The sequence below is a fragment of the Periophthalmus magnuspinnatus genome, chromosome 21 (assembly GCF_009829125.3).
Source record: "Periophthalmus magnuspinnatus isolate fPerMag1 chromosome 21, fPerMag1.2.pri, whole genome shotgun sequence".
In the NCBI taxonomy this organism is placed as follows: Eukaryota; Metazoa; Chordata; class Actinopteri; order Gobiiformes; family Gobiidae; genus Periophthalmus; species Periophthalmus magnuspinnatus.
In genome coordinates, this window is record NC_047146.1 from 13555073 (window position 1) to 13574378 (window position 19306).

At 38.9% G+C, this 19306-nt stretch overlaps 1 protein-coding gene across 4 annotated transcripts in view; it reads left to right on the top strand.

Moving 5' to 3' along the window:
- The window catches only part of tanc1b (tetratricopeptide repeat, ankyrin repeat and coiled-coil containing 1b), a 138314-nt gene that overhangs the window by 102662 nt on the left and 16346 nt on the right, over positions 1 to 19306 (top strand). For all 4 annotated transcript variants that reach the window (XM_033987570.2, XM_033987571.2, XM_055230835.1 and 1 more), the window contains 7 exons: positions 1887 to 2053; positions 8462 to 9069; positions 13179 to 13287; positions 13400 to 13522; positions 15795 to 16031; positions 16739 to 16915; positions 18480 to 18558. In XM_033987570.2, coding sequence (XP_033843461.1) covers positions 1887 to 2053; positions 8462 to 9069; positions 13179 to 13287; positions 13400 to 13522; positions 15795 to 16031; positions 16739 to 16915; positions 18480 to 18558 — 1500 coding nt within the window. The remainder of the gene's footprint in view (positions 1 to 1886; positions 2054 to 8461; positions 9070 to 13178; positions 13288 to 13399; positions 13523 to 15794; positions 16032 to 16738; positions 16916 to 18479; positions 18559 to 19306) is intronic.

A 19306-nucleotide genomic window follows, 5' to 3' on the forward strand; every position in this document is an offset into this window, starting at 1 on the left:
TTGACCAAGTTGGATTCATTGATGTCGAGCTTACGTGCAGTGGCTCTATTTCAGGGGTCGGCAACTCGCGGCTCCGGAGCCGCATGCGCCTCTTTCCGCCTCATACTGCGGCTCTGCGTGGCTTGGGAACTGACAGACACAGCTCAGTCCTGCGTAAAGAGCCCTGATTTTCAGACGTTGTGCGCACAGGGGTCAGGAGCAACTTTGGCCCGTCCCTAATGACACACTAATAAGCTCGTCCGTAGATGTATCATGAAAATCCTGCTGGAAATCGCCACAGAAATCTATTTGATGTAGTAGCAAGTATATTATCTGCTCTTGTCTCCGCGGTGACGTATCACGTATAACACATCAGACACGACGCACAAAAGTAGAGCCACAAGCGAGTGAAAATGAGCCAAAACAAAAGTCTTTGGAGATCTTTTTAACAAAGGGGAAAAGGACAACTGAGGAGCCAGAAGAAGAGACTACGACCTCCAAGAAAAAGAAAGATAAATTTAACAGACAATGCCTACTTAAAATCTGGGTTTGTCGCTGCAGGTGACTCACGCACAGAGTCCGCTCTGCGTAACATACGGGAAAAGCAAATAAGGCAATGAAACCTTCAAAACTGCTTTGGCACATGGAGAATAAGCACCTGGGATTAAACGATACGCTACGAGTTTTTTTGTTGTTGTTTTTTTAAAGAAACTGCGGAGTAGAGTAGACATAATCACATAATCAGCGCGATGCATGATGCAGCGGTTTGGTGAGTTGTATTTTTTTAATGCACTTAAGTTGTTTTTGCCATATTTATCTGCCACGTGTAGAAGGCTTGTCCGTGAAAGTAAAACCTACATTATTCCGTTACATTATTGTTATTATACAGTGTTATCTTCATTTTAGATGTCAAAAAGTATTTGCGGCTCCCAGTGTTTTATTTTATGTGGAAAGTGGGTCCAAATGGCTCTTTGCGTGTTAAAGGCCGACCCCTGCTCTGTTTCCTTTCTGTTTCTTTATCTTAAAAACTGCATCATATCCATTTCATGATGCGCAAAATGATCGTTCAAAATCAAAACTAGTGAATTCTTCAGAGCAGAATCTTTCCCCACGTCTGTCTCACTTTTACGTTTACAGCTAGAGAGCGCCCCCCAGGGTCCGTTATCCAGTAAAATTCCATATATAAGCCGCACTGCTGTAAAAGCCGCAGGGTTCAAAGCGTGGAAAAAAAGTAGCGGCTTATAATCCGAAATTTACGGTAATAAAAGAACATGTTTGATCAGGTTTAAACTGCAGTACACACATATGTGTTTTTGTTGCAGAGGAAAATATGTTACAGAAATATACTCTCTGGAATGTTTCCATGGAAATGGAATGTCCTGAAGTTAAAACTGTACCTCGGAACATGGAGAAAAGAGAAGTTTTACATGATAACATGATTTTACTTTAGTCTATCTTTGGCTAAAAGGTTACATACTGTGGCTTTAAATAAATCCAGTCTTGGCAATTTGCCGAATGTGATTTTTATTAAATTGTGATATAAAATAATATGGCTTATGAGAATTACGAGAAGTACTTCATTAAGTTCTGTCCATTGGATTTTACTTTTGATTTTACTTTTGATTTGCCCTGTTATAACATCCACCATAATACCAATAAAACTCCAATATATTTTATCATTTTTAGACGTCCCCTCCAAATCTCAAGGTCAGTGCGAGTTACAGAGATTCACTGATACTCTTTCGTGGTAGTTATTTGAGGACAAATTCTGCTCAAATTCTAACCAGGATCGAAAAGTGCACCTCAATAACTATGTCTTTGAAAGCACTAAATTGAGTTGTAGTAGTAAAAAGCCTCTGCGCTGTACAGTCCACAGATAAAAAAAACTTCTTTTCGTGTTGTTTCAGAGAGGAAAATTCCGGAAGATGACCACATTATTTTGATCGATGGGCTGAATGAAGCGGAGTTTCACAAGCCAGACTACGGGGACACAATCGCCTCCTTTATCTCCAAAATCATCACCAAGTTCCCTCCCTGGCTCAAACTGGTGGTCACTGTTCGGGTCAACCTGCTGGTAAGTTTGGAGTAACACATTAATGTTATTCACGACTCTACCACCAAGCAGTACTAGTATTCAGATATTGTACATTTTAGATACATTTGACGACATAATGAGCAGAAAGAATTGGGTTGGCATTAACTTCGTTGAAATATTAGCTTAATAAAAGAGATGATAGTTTTGTTACTGGATGCTAATGGCTTGGTCAGACAAGACAAGGCAAGTTTATTTGTATAGCACATTATGTACACAAAGTAATCAAAGTGCTTTACAGAGTAAGACAGACACAATACACACAATACAAACAAATAAAAACATAAGTAATCATAAAATTAACATTGAAAGAGGAGAGTGCAGAATAAAAAGTCATATGCACAGCTAAACAGAACCTTCATTTAAACATTGTCAAAGTAGAGGCCCGTCTCACATCTTCAGGAAGACTGTTCCGGGTTTTAGCTGCACAAAACTGAAACACTGATTCCCCATGTTTAGTCGTGACTCTGGGCAGCAGCAGGAGGCCGGTCTCAGAGATCCTCATAGTGTGAGACGGTTCATACGGCACTATGCACTTTGGTGCTAGGCCATGGAGAGACAAACAGCTGCTTTGAAGTCTATTCTCTGAGCCACAGGAAGTCAGTGCAGACACCTGAGCACAGGACTTATATGCTCTTACTGCCTGGTTCGAGTCAGGACCCAAATGGCACCGTTCTGGATGTACTGCAGCTTTGGAAAAGACACCTTATCACTCAGATTTACGAATTCCTTTGGTTTCTTTCCCCGGACATTTCTCTGGCTCGTCAGATAACTTGTTAAAAAATGTAAAAATCACTGGAAGAGGTAAAATGATTAAAAAGCAAAGTAAAGAAGGAAGCAGAAGGTGCAAGTAAGGATAGCGTCCGCACAGTCATAATGTAGTAATATTATATAGCGCTATTCCAGGAGCTTGTCATTTTATATATTATGACCATAATTCATTCTGTCATTTTTCGCTGGTTATTAGATACTTTGGAGCCACAGCTGCTTTGACGTACACTGAAAAATGTCATAGAACAAAAAAAAAAAGCTTTGGCATCTCTTTTACACACCTGCATATTTAGTTCAGTATAAACATCGGACAGACTAAAATATTAAAATATTCAGAAAATACAGATTTTCCCTGATTTTGCATTTAATTTTATCCAATGCAGTACTTACCCAATCCAGTATTACACAAACACTCAATGCTGGTTAGCTACAGATGCCCTGAGGCTGACTACTGCAAACATGGCTGCCAGTGGCTTTTCTAACCACCACCAATCAGTCAAAGCCAAGGTGGTTAAAGTGTCTTGCCCAAGAACACGACAACAGTATACATTGGCAGAGATCAAACCAGCAATGTTTCACTTATAAGGCAGTTTCTATAACAGTGCCACTGTCACCCCATATTCACCCTCGTGTTCCACCTTGTGTCACTTCTATAGGACAGTGGCCCTTAGTATAACATTCTCTGTATCTGTCATTTCAAGGCTAAAGCACTGACTGTAGCATAGACTGTATAGAAACTCTGCTTTTCACACCAAAGCTATGAGTAAGCTTCTTCGTGCTGCCTGTTCATATCTAAAGTCACACTAGGTCACCCTCTCTTCAGCCTCTCCTCACGCTCTCCTCACTGTCCTTTTGTGATAGCTCCCACTGTGCAATGTCTGACAAGCTTTGCAGTGTGAGTCCGAATCTCTGAACTCACAAGCTAACTGACTGACACAGAGTAGAGTGTTAGCAATGACCCATGCTGCTGTCTATTTGTATGCTCTGTGTGTTTCTGAGTCCAGCCCATTTATTTTTAATCTTAAAACTGCAAGATGTAATTAAAATTTGTTTTATGCTAAGGTCACGCTACTGTGATTAATCAGAGGCTCAGATCCTCAGTATTCGCTTCGCTGAAGGTGGTTTATTGGCCTTTGTGCTCCTGTTTTGCCAACAAAAATGTAAGACTCTGTAAAAAGAAGTACTTTGTGGTAGCGGTAATTTTGTTTTCTCTTCTGTCTCTTAAAATTATGTTATAATCATCCAAAAGAATCTGTAGAAGGCATTTTTTTTTTCTTTTTAAACAAAAGTCTTAAAAGCCACTGTAGTTAGACGCCTCATCTTCTGCAAAATAAGCCATAACTAAACTAAACTAGACGTTTTTTGCAGTAAATTAAATACAAAATAATTATAGCTGTCATCGATAATGTAGTTTTTCATTTGCTAAAACTGACTAAAAAGCAACTTAAATTGGCTTATCTATGGTTACATTTATTATAAGGACCAGAATTACTTTTAATTCATTATTAGTTCTTTTTTTGTAGTCACATTGCTGACTGAAGAAATAAAAATTATATAATATTGTTATTTCTAGTACCACCCATCCTGTCATTGTGGCCCTCAGACTACCTTTACCTTTGTTTTATAATCTGTACTCATATTTGAATGTGTAAAACAGAATTTACTCTAATAACAAAATGTTTCTTTTTAACAAGATCATTCATTTTTGTTTCTTCCATCTTTTCTGTTGAAAGTAGCAGTTTATTCACCCTCTCTGGAAGTAACTGTGGGCTGCTTACCGATGAAGTCCTTTTTTTTTAGATTTTTAAAGCAAATATCCATGCTTGTATCTCATCCATTTCTTGTTGATAGCTCTGACAGTTTTCACTAAAAGAATTATGTTGGTTTCTTTCCCTGGACATGTTGCTGGCTCGTGAGATAACTTGTTAAAAATGGTTTAAAATTCTTGGTTTATTTAAGAAAATCATAACTAGACAGATTTTCCAGCATTAAAATGATTAAAAAGCAAAGGAAAGAAGGAAGCAGCAGGAGCAAGCAAAGATAGGGTCCACATAATAATAATGTAGTAATATTATATAGCGCTACTCCAGGAGCTTACTTTATATTAAATGGATATAATTCACTCAGTCCTTTTTCACCTTTTACTTAAATCGCTTTGCAAGTATTAATACTTTTTTAGCTCGTGCCACATGCAAGTCGTTTAGATGATTCATTGGTTGATGAAGTCTTAGTCGGCCAATTTTGTCAACTGACAAAATGTTGGAATTACAAAGATTTATATGGACCATTTGGAGAAGGTTTGGAGTGAGTTAGTTTGAGATTTGGTGTTGAATTGTCAGTTTAATCTGCCGTTTTACAGATAAATCCACTGTCTGTAAAGATCTTTGTAATTATGTGAACAACTGTGATCTTGTGATGTTGTCAGCGCTTGTTAGTGATGTTTGGTCAGATCAAACAGATACTTACAAGCCCTTCACCTGATTTTTTGCGTGGTTAGCATGCTAGTTGTTGCAAAAAGCACTTATAAACTCATCGCGGTAAATAATTAGGGTGCTTGGAATACACGAGGTAAGTGAGGAATAACTTTGGACCGCTTAAAATGAACTAGTTTCTCACAGCACCTTTAAGAGTTCTGAGATTTTTTGCTAGCATAATGTCCCGTCCATTTCAGCAAACAAAGTGATGCACAGCGCATGTTTTTTGTGAACCAACATGTATTTACTCGACCACAGCCCTACGTGCTAGCATCCTCCTTTCACATTGTCATCCATTGTACTTCCAATATCTCCATTCACTCACCATTCCTCCCATCTCTCCCTCACCTCCTGCCCCGGATTTGTGCCTGCCACCTCACCTTTTTATTATTATTATTTGTGTGTGTCAGAGCTGGGGGGATGTGTTATCTTACCGAGCCCATGTTTCTGGAGCCGCAGACAGGTAGAGGATTTCAGGATTAAGGCGCATTGATTTCTAGCAGCCCCGGGACATAGATTGAAAGGCGAGCTCCCCCGTTCAGGCCACTCCTCACTGGCTCTGAACTGCTCTGATCACCCCTGCTGTCGCCCATCCCTCTTTACATCCTCTGCCCTGGCTTCTTAACGCACAGTGGCTGTTTCTCCTCTCCCTCCAGGATGTATTTGAGGCAGGAAGAGGAGTCTGCTTGGGTCAGATAGCTCAGTGGGTCTGCATCCCCACAGCTCGCTAAGGTGATAGGGAGACTCATATATACAGTGGGATTAGATTGGGATTAAAATGTTTGGTATGGTGTGTTGTATAAATATAGCATTTGCAGTAGTGTTGTATCATTATTAAGTGTCATTAATTGGCCTACTTTAGTTATAATCGTAGTTAGTTTCTATGGTGTTGTTGGAACAATGTGGTAGTTGCAATAAATGAAAACGATCAAGTTTAGTATTCATTGGGTTGTAACGTAATCTGTGACATGAGGAGTGATTATTGTGGAATTACTAGTTTAGCTTTAGACCTGGTTTATTCTTAGTTAGTGTCTTGATTCTGGTGGTTCAGACCCAGTTGGTACTAGTCTAATTCTAGTTTAGTTAGACTCAAAGGCAATTTAGCAAAGTGATGTTTGTAAATCCACTTATATTTTATTCTGCGGCGTGTCCATGGCCCTGCAAATAATCTGACCCTCTGGCCCTCATTTATGCGCTAAAAACTGTGTGATTGTTGCTGTATTGGAACGTGCCGCTTAACTCTTTAATATACATTGATAAATTCAGTAATTGCTACCAATATGTAAAATTTTGAGAACTACTACATTGACTTACTGTTCAATAAATGATAAGTTTGAGGTCAATATTTATTTAATTGACTTTTGCTTTGTACTAGTGGGAAATGTGTTGTTACTTGAGATAATCTGGTTGAATGAATAAATTATGGCTCATTATAGATGCAAATTAAAGATTAAAGCGTCTAATTCTACCATTTTTAAGATCATGTTAACAACAGTAACAATTCTATACATTTATCAGATAATCTTCTTTACTGTTATTGCGTCAGACATTTCTTTTCTGGATATTTTCCTCACCAGTATTTCACACTTCAAAATGTGTCATCTTAACAGGCCTGGGCCTCAGAAGTGACTTTTATTATCACACCAGCTGGACACCATTACACAGAGCAAAAATCTACCAACTAAATTCAATCTTTTTGGTTTTCACTATTGGACCTCCAGGTACCATTGCGTAATCTCTGAACCACAGCACAGTACATTTAATGAGCTTTTGGTAGCTGGAGCAAAATTGCGAACAGGTACAAGCACAGACACAGTAGCATTTTTAGGGTTTAATCAATACAGAGTTGCTCAATTAACTACTCACTGTATAATTTATTTGACTGAGTTGCACAATGTACTGTGAAAAGTATGTTTAAAAGAGTAAAGAGATAGTTTTATGTCCAATCTCAAATAAAAGAATGAAGAAATGAGAAAGCATTACACACTGCCTTCTCTGTATTTACCTATTCATTTTTGCGGTAATTGTAAAAATATGTAATTTTCTTTGCAGTGTATTCCATTCCAACAGTGCTTCTCAAATCATCTTTTTTCATCAAGTTTCCACACATTATTTGATGGATTTTTCCCTACGATCATTAATACATTTTCTTTTTTTTTGTTTTCATACCTCTATATTTTTTTCCTACTGTGCCCCCTAATTAGTGACCCCCTTTACATAAATTAATAATATATGTTAATAAAAAAGCTTAAAGTGCCTATAACAGGTTTGACCACTCATTTTACTATAACACATTAAGATTATTGTATTTATTGTATTGTCTTTTATTAGCCACTCTTGGGTTTTTTTTTGTTAGTTTGTTTGTTTGATTAAAATGTAAGTGTCTGGTTAGAAATCACAACATTACGCTCAGGAATTCCATAACTGTTACCTGGTACAACTTGCGAACTTGTACACTGGGCCAAAATCCTTTAACCGTATTGTGGCGGATGCTATCAGCGCCAATTGACTAGCGGTTGCGGACCTTCCATTACCGTAACTCCGCAACCAATTGTGCTCTCATGTAAATTCAAACGGCATCTCAAAGCAGAGGCATGGGGCTCTTTAAATATGTTACTGTCATTACGGTAATCTGCTTACATTGTCCCTTGAAGATGACGAATCAGAGCGCAGGCGCCGCCAGGATTCTCCCAGTCAGTTATTCTATGCGTCAAAATAAAAATAAGGATGCATATGTAAAATAGAGGTAGTTGTGTGGAAAAAATGCAGTATATTCTGATACTTCCTTTAACATGATTTTTGTGGCTAAAAAAAAAAAAAAAAGTTTAGGTGAGATATAATGGTCTATAATGTGCTCAGTCCTTAAAGGGTTAATTAATGTACAGATACATTATCATTTGGCAAATACAAATATGAGAAAGTACTTTTTTATGTTTAAAGTGAAAATGTTTCTTAGTTGTAAATTGTGAACTTTTGATAGATTTCTCCCTAGCGTGTCAATTTTTTTACATCTCTTTTCTTCACAAATTGCTTCATGATTGGTGTAAAACTATAATTTATATGTACAACAGAACAAATTAAGTCAAAATTAGAGAATAATTAAACTTGCCATGCTTATAACTCTCTCTTTCGCTCTTTGTTCCAGGAGATCACGAGCCTGCTGCCATTCCCCCACATCTCCCTCGACGACTTCTCTGACAACAAGGAGATCAGCTGCGACCTCAACGCTTACATCCAGTACCGGGTCAGCTCCAGCCGGGACATCAGCAACAACATCAGCCTGAACGGGAAGGCCGACCCCCTCACTGTGAGCAAGCTAAGCACCCACCTCACCTCCCGCAGCCAGGGCTCCTACCTGTACCTCAAACTCACCCTGGATCTCTTCGAAAAGGGCCACCTCGTCATCAAAAGCGCTAGCTACAAAGTGGTCCCGGTGTCCGTGTCGGAGCTCTACCAACTACAGTGCAATATGAAGTTCATGACCAACTCCGCCTACGAACGCTCACTGCCGATTTTGAATGTAGCGTTAGCCTCGTTGCACCCGCTAACAGATGAGCAGCTGTTTCAGGCGATAAACGCGGGGTATGTCCGAGGAGAGTTGCCCTGGGAGGACTTTCTGCAGCGTATGGAGCTTCTGTCCTGTTTTCTGATCAAGAGGAGGGACAAGACGCGCATGTTCTGTCACCCGTCCTTCAGGGAGTGGCTGGTGTGGAGGGCGGACGGGGAGAGCACGGATTTCCTCTGTGATCCGAGGTTAGTGGGGTTTTGTGAATGTTTACTGCATTAAAAACGTGAAAGACAGAATTTGTTGTTTTGCTGTGGTCCCAAGTTAATCCTCACTTACCTTATACAGTCCAAGCATCCTAATTATTCACCGCAATGAGTTTATAAGTGCTTTTTCAACTTTGGGTGAACTGAGCATAGTTTTGCAAAGACGTTAACGCTAACAATAACTAGCATACTAACTCACACTTTCCAACTGTCAGACAATAAAACGCTGTATAATTAATTGCAGACAGAACGCAGCATGTTTTGATCTCACGAGCCGCTTATACAATATGTCTGTACTGGGAAAAGACAGTTTTTGCTCAGACATATGGGGAAAAATGGGGTACAGGTCCAGGCCATTTAATTGAGTTAATGGTTAAAGGTGCACTTTGTTAGAGTCCTGGTGCAGGGTGCGTCACCTGCTTGTCTCTTGAATTTATTTTTGCTTTGCCCGGAATGGTCCACAGTATCGTCAGGGATCCAGGCAATTTTATTTAATTTTTTTCCAGGAGCATAGTAGCCCCTGACTGAAATCTTTTAGGAGCAAAACCAGAAAATCTAGGGGCACGCTATATAAACAGATGTAGTTTTTTTCTAGTTAATATTATATACCTAATTTATATGCTTGAAAAGAAATTGTATGTTGAGTAAATGTTAGTTTGCTACAGAATTGAATAATAGTTGTCTAAATTTCTCTAAGTGTCCCCTCTCATTATTCATATGTAGTCTGAGTAACATATAGTATTCTCCACTGCTCTTCCTTATGAGGATCACCTTAAAGCACAGACTGCAGATTATGGTGAATAGCAGTACAGCTGTAAACCACTGACCGCTATACAGTGTATATGTGCAGTCAGTGCCTCATGCTAACACACTTAGCTCCTTTGCTTCACTTTTATTACTGAAACTAGAGTCCCCGCCCCTGTCCTCTGCATGGACACAGTGTGGAGTGAATTTACAAAAGTTACTGTGCGTGTTTGTTTTACTAAAGCTAAACTTCAGCGATTAAAAAAGTCACAAAAGAAGCAGAACTGTGATTTCGCGTGTGAGTGTCTTTTTTATTAGAATGAGAATGTGGTTGAATTGAAGCTTCAGACGAGTCCTGCACAGATACTAGAGATGTCCCTGGATTAGAGTCAGCACTGGCCACTGCTATAGACCCACACAGACCCAGCCTCAGCTCAGCCTCCACTCAGCTGTGTCTGCTGCTGCTGTGGGAGCATAAAGGACCTATAAACCTGTCTATATTTTCTTTATTCATTACAGGTGTTTCTATTACCGCAAAATACTTAGTTTGGTGAAGTAACATTCTTGTCTTGATGGAAATTGTTAAGTTTTGTGGAACATTTTAAGCAAAACTACATTTCTATGGAGAAAAGATTATTTCTAAAAACCTTAAGTGCTCTTTTGAAACATGACTTAGGTTGTGTTCATACTTACACCCACACTCCACACTACTAGACTAAACCAGAACCAAACTAAATCTACCTCAGGACTAATGTGGGATAAAACCAAGACCAAACCTGGAAAAGTGTGAACTCAACTACACTATAAAAAATGAATATACAGATTAGTAAAAATAACACGAAATTCAAAATATTCATATTCACACAGCAATTACAATTAGGAATAGGAAGATTACATTTGATTTCTAATTTCCATTGCCGTTTTCTATCTCCAGAGAGGGAAAACTGCAGCCTTTTTTTCCAAATGATTACACAGAAATACAGTATCTGCGGAAATTGTTAATCTAGAGTTTCATTTTTGTTCAGGTTACTGTAGCTAACAGCTACAGTACAACACCATGACAAAGTTGAGTAGGTGAATAATGATGTCCTATAGTGTTTCCAAAATCCAGCGGTGAAAATAAACAAGCAGACGTGAGCCATGAGTCTGTGAAAGGTTTTTTAAGGCTGCTCATCACTATAATAATGATGTTGGCAGTACACTGAATTATAGCCTTATTGTCAAACAAATGGCACATGCTGCGTTAATGTAATCAGCTATGCAAATGTGCAGTGTTGTGCTCAAACCACCTCCAGCTGCTCCAGTCCTTCTGCTTTATTCCATTTGCCTTTGACCCGGTTCGGCTCTCTTCTCTGCGTCTTGATTACCGGCGCCTCATTGCTATTCATGAGATCATTTACACAAACTTTTCCCTCACACGGCACCGAAATGGAACTGTGTCACTTTTGGGCATTAATTGAACTGATGGAGGTCGTAATGTATTTTCAAAAAACAAAGGGGAAATGTGAGTTTAGGGAATAAGAAAACATTAACTGGAGTTTTCATGCCGATGGTGAATTTGTAGAAAAAAGGGGAGAGATATTATTTTTTTGGAAGATTGCATAAGTCGTAAAGGAACTGTAAGTGGTATTACAATTAAAATTGGACCGGATAGTGAAGATTCAGATCAGAGTCTTTAGGTCTGAATCAACTGGATTTCAATATTTACAGACTCATGTGGTGCTCATTCTGCTTTCTGATTGGATAATCATCTTGAGAACCACAACACCAAATTAGAAAATAAACAACTTGAACATCACCGCCATTGTTTTTGTAATTAAGAATAAATCAGCATTACAATTATCAGTTAGAGCTAGATTTGATTTGAACATGTTTAGGTCATATCTGGGGACAACAGATAGGTCAAGTTTATGAAAATCTACTAGTCTACTGCTACTACCACCATCTACTATTAGCTAATGTACTCTACCCTTTCACTGACCTCACTGATGTATACACTTCCATCTAGGCTTGTATTCAAACAAAGAAATTCCTGGTTGACTAAAAAGGAGGCATGGCCAAAACTAAACTATTAAACTATAAATATCTCAATGTATCTGATCCAAACTGCACTCAAAAGACTACATCTGCACAGGAGTTCATACAAAAACAGCAATTTAAATGGAAAAGTGCTAGGAAACTATGTATTTATATGTAAAAATGCAGACAGGATTCACTCCCAAATCTTTAGCTGTCTCACACCATACCTTCTCCTTTCTGCAGTTGTCCCATATAAATCCGAATAATCTTAAATAAAATAATGACTTACCTAACACAAACCGTGGTCGACTAAGACACTATCGACCAGTGACTAAAGGATTGCACTACTCGTTAGCATCATGAAGTTAAAACGTAGGAGGTGTTTTGTATTCTCCTCATTGTCCTCCCCACCTCACCACTACGTGCTGTATTTGTTATTAGAGTGGGCTTCATATTCTGCTCATTCGCCAGTGTCATTAAATAAACAAAGGTTCACAGTGTGGCACAGGGTGTTAGCTCTCAGACTACAGCAGTGCAGACGGCCCTGTTAGAGCCTTGGTCGGGGTAGAGACAGGATTTCGGACCAGATCAGAGTGACTGGCAGCCATGCGTGTCCTTTTAATGAAGTTGTGCATTCATTACCTTCAAAGTTGGCCAGCGAAGTTGGAACAGAGAGCCCGGGGTTTCACACTCTAGTGGAATATTACAAGTCGTGTGTAGTATTTGGTTTATTCACAACGAGAGCGGAATGAAATATTGTGTTCTGTTCATGATGTGCATTAATAATGGATAGACATGGAGAGATGGGCAGTGAAAGTAAAGCAGTGAATAGATAACAACATAATGATAAATAAATATGTATAACTCGTAATTATGGTACACTTTGGATTGGATGAATGACCTTTTTTAATACATAATTTTGCCTCTATCTGTTAACCTTTTCATCAGGGAAACGCATGGCCCCTCCATTTTATGATAATATGGCTGAGTACGAGGAAAAAAGAAAGGAAAAAATATCACAGGGGACTAAAAACATATTTGTAGTAATGGTCAGACATGCCTACTACTATTCCCCGCCCCTTTTTGTCTATTGGCCGGTCACCATCGTGCTCCGAGTGAGTGACAGTCAGATTTTACCGATCACAGTAAGATGTGAACTCAGAACGGAAGTAGTTTTTGTTTATTTTTTTAACTCCTAAGGGAACAAGTACTGTATTTGAATGTTTTACCATATCAAAGACAGCACTGAAACTCCTCTTATGATTAATGAATATATTATGACCAACAGTTTTCTACGCAGCCTAACTAACTTCTCCTCCGTGCTCCAGGACGGGCCACGCTCTCATGGCCTTCATGCTGTCTCGTCAGGAGGGCAAACTCAACCGACAGCAGACCATGGAACTGGGCCACCACATCCTCAAAGCGCACATCTTCAAGGTAACTCCCGGCCACCCTCCTCCTCTTTAATGAGCTCCACTTCAGCGCAGTTCAAGTAAGGACAATCTTTTTTATCTTCCACGTATGTCTTACTTTGCTGTCTGTCGTATAGGGCCAAAGTAAGAAAACGGGCGTGTCATCCAGTGTGCTGCAGGCTCTGTGGATTAGCTGCAGCGCCGACGGGCTCTCCGCGGCCTTGGCTTCGCTCAGAAATCTGTACACGCCAAACGTCAAGGTAACAGTTTGTGAAGGTCTATTGGATTTTTGTAATACTGAAAATGTACGATGATTTTATGTGGTAAGGTTCAATGTTGATAGTAGATCAGAAAAATTGGAAACTGAGAATGTAACTGTTTCTGCTCCAAGTTACTAGCAAATGAATGAAAATGGATATTCGTGCTTGGACAGGAATCGACTCAAACTAAAGCTAGGATTTATAATGATATACATAGCGGAACATGTCAGTATTAGGAGGACTAGATAAAATTCAACTGGTTAGAGTAGCTAATGCAATCAAATACGTCAGTTTGGCAATTAGTCTAGTGTTAAAGTTGTACTATGTAACTTTTCTGGTCACTTTGGTTTCATTCCACTTGGTTGTCTCCATTCAGCTGTTATTGCTTTGCTTGTAGTATTCCAGTATGGCATTAAACTTCTATATCTCGTGTTTATTCAATTTTAGGTGTTTTAATGCTAACTTGCTATGCTATCTTGTAAAATATAAATTCTTACTGTGAAATGGCTCACTTCCCCACAGATCAGACCTGTAACTTGCTCGTCTCCATGGATATAAGCAGGTTTTTAATGGCATACTGTGAAACACTGCAGGCAAAGCAATAACATTACACAAAGCACATTTAGATTACGGTAAATAACCCCAAATTTGACAGATTGCGTTTGTATTTTTACTTTTAAGTGAGATTATTTACTCTTCAATAATGATTTTAAGAAGTAATCTGTTTTATTATGTCCTTTTTCATTGATAAACTAAAGCATTATTAAAAGAAGCAATCATGGACGTTACATAGACCTATCCAAAACATAGATTTTATAAAGCTACAACTGAGTACATTAGAGAGAGAGCAACTTGCGCTACACATTTTTCCCCCACAAAGGCCATTATGTCTGAATGATGTAGTATTTGGCTTTGAGCAAAATGATTCCACATTTGTCTGTGTCATTAGTTTTAGTGTTTCAATTGAATTTTATCATCCTTACTGTCTATCTGCGAGTTATTGTGTGTAAGTGAAAACATCATTCAAACCGACAAGCCCGATGACCTTGTGGCGCCCCCTAGGAAACCGCGAGGCTTGATAACATCTATAATGTATTGTCAGTTGTATTTCTGATTTCGCACTTACTACTGATTCTTCCATTGTTCAGCCTATAGAAATACTGAGGATTGTATGCATTGAAATGTGAGCACTTTGTTATAATTTGACCTTTACACTGCGTTTATTAGCTGTGCAGTGAGTCAGACAGGCTGCTATCTATCCTGATGTTTAACAAAGTGTGTGAACAATGTATTATCTTTATAAGTTATTGGCTTATAGACTCCATTGTAACTGTCACAATATGTGGGTCGTATAAGTACAATGTATGTTTTCAGCTTTCTCTTTATAGGCACCATTTTTGACGAGTTTTCTGAAGATAGAATATTTCGTCTTGATTTGTTCGCTACACCAACAGTGCAGTTTTATCACAGTTTTATCACTTTGAATCTATTATTAACCTAAATTGTAGTTTATTAGTGGCCAACTGTTATTAGTAGACCATGTTTTTGTCATTTTCACTAAATTTAACAGAATAGTTCAAATGTTAGTGGTAGCGAGTTAAATTTGCTAGAGTGATTTTGGGAATGATTCCGTTGATACTGAATAATATTGTTTGCCAATTTTCTACAGCCCATTGAACAGCACAATACAGTTTGCCACATTCCTTCTGGCTGGTCTGAATTTGCCCCCTCATTGCTGAGAAAAAGAACATTTAATCTGTTTACAATGAGTGACACAGTTAGTACATAGACACTAATGTAGATCTAGTTATTTTGAACATAACTTCTTTAAATAACCACAATAAGTGACGCCTTTAGTTTAAATCCACTAAGCATTTTATCACCAACCAGAGACTAAGTTTTGTTGCGTCCCTTGGCAAGACACTCACACTTCATATACATTGCTTTTTCAATTTCCAAATGTATTGTATGTTTTTATTGACTTTTGAAATCAAGCTAAACGAAAATAAAACACCTCATGATTCTCCAAGTCACATTTACATCGAGGTGGGAAGTTTCGATAAATTCAAGATAAATGTTTAGCTATCACCATAAGCCACCACTGCCTCGTATTTCCATAGTACTAGAAAAACCAAGCAGAGAAGTCTAAAAGCAACAGTATCTTACATACAAAATGGTAAATCACCTTAAGGGGGAAAAAACCCTAACAATAGCTACAGATGCTTTCACTTTATCCCCAGCTTCACCATCTGTCTGTGCCTCCTTATCCCAGGTGAGCCGTCTCCTGATGCTGGGAGGAGCCAACGTGAACTACCGCACGGAGGTCCTGAACAACGCCCCGGTGTTGTGCGTGCAGTGCCACCTGGGTCATCAGGAGATTGCCTCTCTGCTGCTGGAGCATGGGGCCAGTGTGGAGGTTCAGGCTGAGAACGCCATGAGTCCTCTGCTTTTCTCTGCAGCCGCGGGACACCTGGGCCTGGTCATGATGCTGTGCAAGAGGGGGGCCAAGGTGAGCGGGGGAGGTGGAAACACAGTTTGAAAGGCTCTGGAGTTTCTGCTGTACTGGAGATTGTATTGTCAGTATTGTGTAGTGCTAGACATGGACTAGACCTGGTTTAGTCCTGGTATTGCCTCGGTTGATTCCTTTGTGTCTTTGGGGATTAGATCAGACGTAGATATTCCAGTCGTAAATAAAATATGTTCTTATGCTAATAATGCATGTTTAATAGATAATTATAGTAACTAATAATTAGTAGTAATTGTTCTAATTCAATCATTTTTTTTGCAATTTTTCACGGTGGCTGACTGGTTAGCATTAACGTGTCACAGCAAGAACATTCTGGGTACCCAGCCCAAAGCACGCACAATAGATAAAATCCTCCAGCTAAGGTAGTCCGGACCAAGGCTAGCTCAATATTTGCAGATCGGTCCCTGAGCGCTGTGCTGCAGTGACTCACTCATCCTCATGGGTTACCTCAGCGGCACTGGCTGAAGGACGGGTTAAATGCAGAGAATGAATTTCTAAACAGTGTGAACAGCAAACTTTGTGCTGCAAAATATTTTCAAATAAAAATTCAGTACAAATGTAATTCAGTAAAAAAATAATCTACCACAATATTCTTCCAAAATCCTCAAACATTACTGAGTTGTTTTGATAAAGATTGAACACAAATCCTACCAGTTTTGTGTATTTTTACATCTTTTTTTTTTCCTCAGGTTGACCACGTGGATAAGAGCGGTCAGTGTGCGCTGGTCCATGCGGCTCTAAGGGGCCACCTGGAGATTATGGAGTACCTGCTGGAGCTGGATTGGGTTGAGGAGCAGGAGGAGTCTCTGAAGAGTAAAGCTCTGCAGCAGGCTTTGATTGGGGCGGCGAGCATGGGACACACACAGGTAATATGCACTTTGTCTTTAGTTATTACTACTTTAGCCAGCATGGTTAAATGGTACTCTGGTTTCCACCCCTGTTCAAAAACAAGCATAATTTGTTATTCTAAATTTGCTACAAATTTTGATGTCGTTTTGGTAATTTTTTATTTTTTTTGGTTGAGGGAAAGTAGTACCGGTAGATGAAATTTGCAATGTACTGTCACCTGTCCATTTTTTGTGTTAATTAGGTAAATGTGCAACTTTGTGTTCAAAAACAGCCAAAACTAGGTCTGTGCTGCATCAAGTGGCCACTGCAATTTCAAATACAATGTGACATCACACACGACTGCCCTGATTACAGCCAGGTCTTTCTGAATACAAACAAACGTATAAACTTCCCAATTTAGCAGCTCTATTTGAAATGTGGTTATGGGTTAAGTTTAGTCCCACTTTCAGTACATTATTTGAGAAAATTTAAAAAAACATCGCCTGAAGGGCCTTCTGTGGCCTACAAACACACACTATGGTACCCTTTAAAAATAATAAATAAAATCTAAACTCTTTCACTAAACTATGATGAAATATATTTAAGTCAAAATGAACACTGGTCATAATGCACCTAACTTTAACCTTAGTTCATAGAAACTGTCTTTATAAACTAGGCCCAGGCAGTAAAGAATAATACTACATCATTTATACCTCCAACAAAATAAGTATTTCTTCCACTTCAGGAAAATCCCTTGACTTCTTGCACTGCAAAATTTGAATCATAGCAGCCAGAGTACGTAGTGAGGAGTCAGATTTGAGGTGCATCTGGCCTTGGTGAAGACGTGATCGATCACACTGCGGTGCCCTCAGCTCCTCAGTGCAACACAAGCCCAAGGTTTATTTTGGTTGCCTCATTAGCCGGGGTGGACCCTGAGGTCTGCAGGACGAGTACTACACAACCGGGCCAACTTCAGCTGTCAGGTCACAGCGTAGAACTGGCAGAAGGAGGTCCGCTGCAGGAAAAGTCTGACTGATTACATATATGTGTGGTAGAGTGGAAGCACATGGACATATACAGAGTGTGAATATACTCATATACTGATTGCTCAAATAATTGTGGATGTGATTTCTTCCATAACAAAGCTCTGTGAGAATCTAATGACTTGAAAGCAAAAATGAAAACTACAAAGTTGTAAAATAAATACTGCATATATTCATTGTATTTCTATACGTTGCAATACCTTGGGAAAAGAGAACCAACTATTTGCCTAAAGAAATGACAAACATTGAATTTAAACATTAGCTACCGGTATTTACTTTTCCAATATTTAAGTTGTATAACACTGTACTACAGACAATCCAACCTATTCATTTCATCTAAGAAGTCCCTCAACAAATACTTTTATCAAATCCCCTGTGATCACTCAGTTCCCCCCCAGCAGCTATCTTACCCACTCTTTAATTAAGTAATAACCACTATCTCTGTCGCGGCTCCAATCAGCTTAATGTTATTCCACTGGCACATTTGCATCCTTTAGTTATTCTATGATATCTAAAGCCAGACTCAGGGCTCTATTAATCTCTGTTTTGTTTGTGGCAGGTTGTGAGGGGCTTGCTGGCACTGAAAAACGAGCATGAGGTGCAAATTGATAGCCATGACACTCTGTGGGGAGAGACAGGTACGTGCACATCAATCTTTCCACATTACACACAGGATAGTTTTATCATCGCCTGCTGCTTTGGCGTTGTACGTTATCGTGCTGCTATAGAGAGATGCCCAATTTGCAGCTTGCTGTCTGTGTTATTGCATTATACTGTATTTTAAAACCAGTCTTTTGAGAAAGCATTGTATATTAAAAGGATATAAATAAATGTAATAAAGTAACATTTGTCTTGCCCTACAAATGTATTGTAAAAACAGCTCTTTGGGTGAAAATGAAACAGCTGTGTGCATCTAATTATAAAGTATTTTTAGCATCCACTTTGCATGCTAGTTGTAATCATTACTGTGACGGTAAAACATCGCTCTAGTCCCTGAAAGTTGTGAAAAGGCGTTTATAAACTCATCACGGTGAATAATTAGGATGATAGGAATGTGCTAGGAAAGTGAGGAATAACATTGGACTGCTGCAATCTTAGTAGCTGAGTTAGATTCAGTTTTGCAACAGCAATAAAAATGTGGTACAGCACCTTGAATCTGAATTTTTAAAAGGATTTTTAAGAATTCATTCACTGGTTCATTAAAAATGTGTTGAATGATCAGCAAAGGACAGCAGAGCGCAGTTCTGTGTCGACATTCTGCATAAAAACAGAAAAACAACTGGCTGATAGAATTTTACCAGAAAATGTAAAAAATAAATAAATGTTGGATTAAAGTTTGGATTAGAGAAACTTTCTGATTGGTCAGTACTTCCTCGAGTAGAAGGA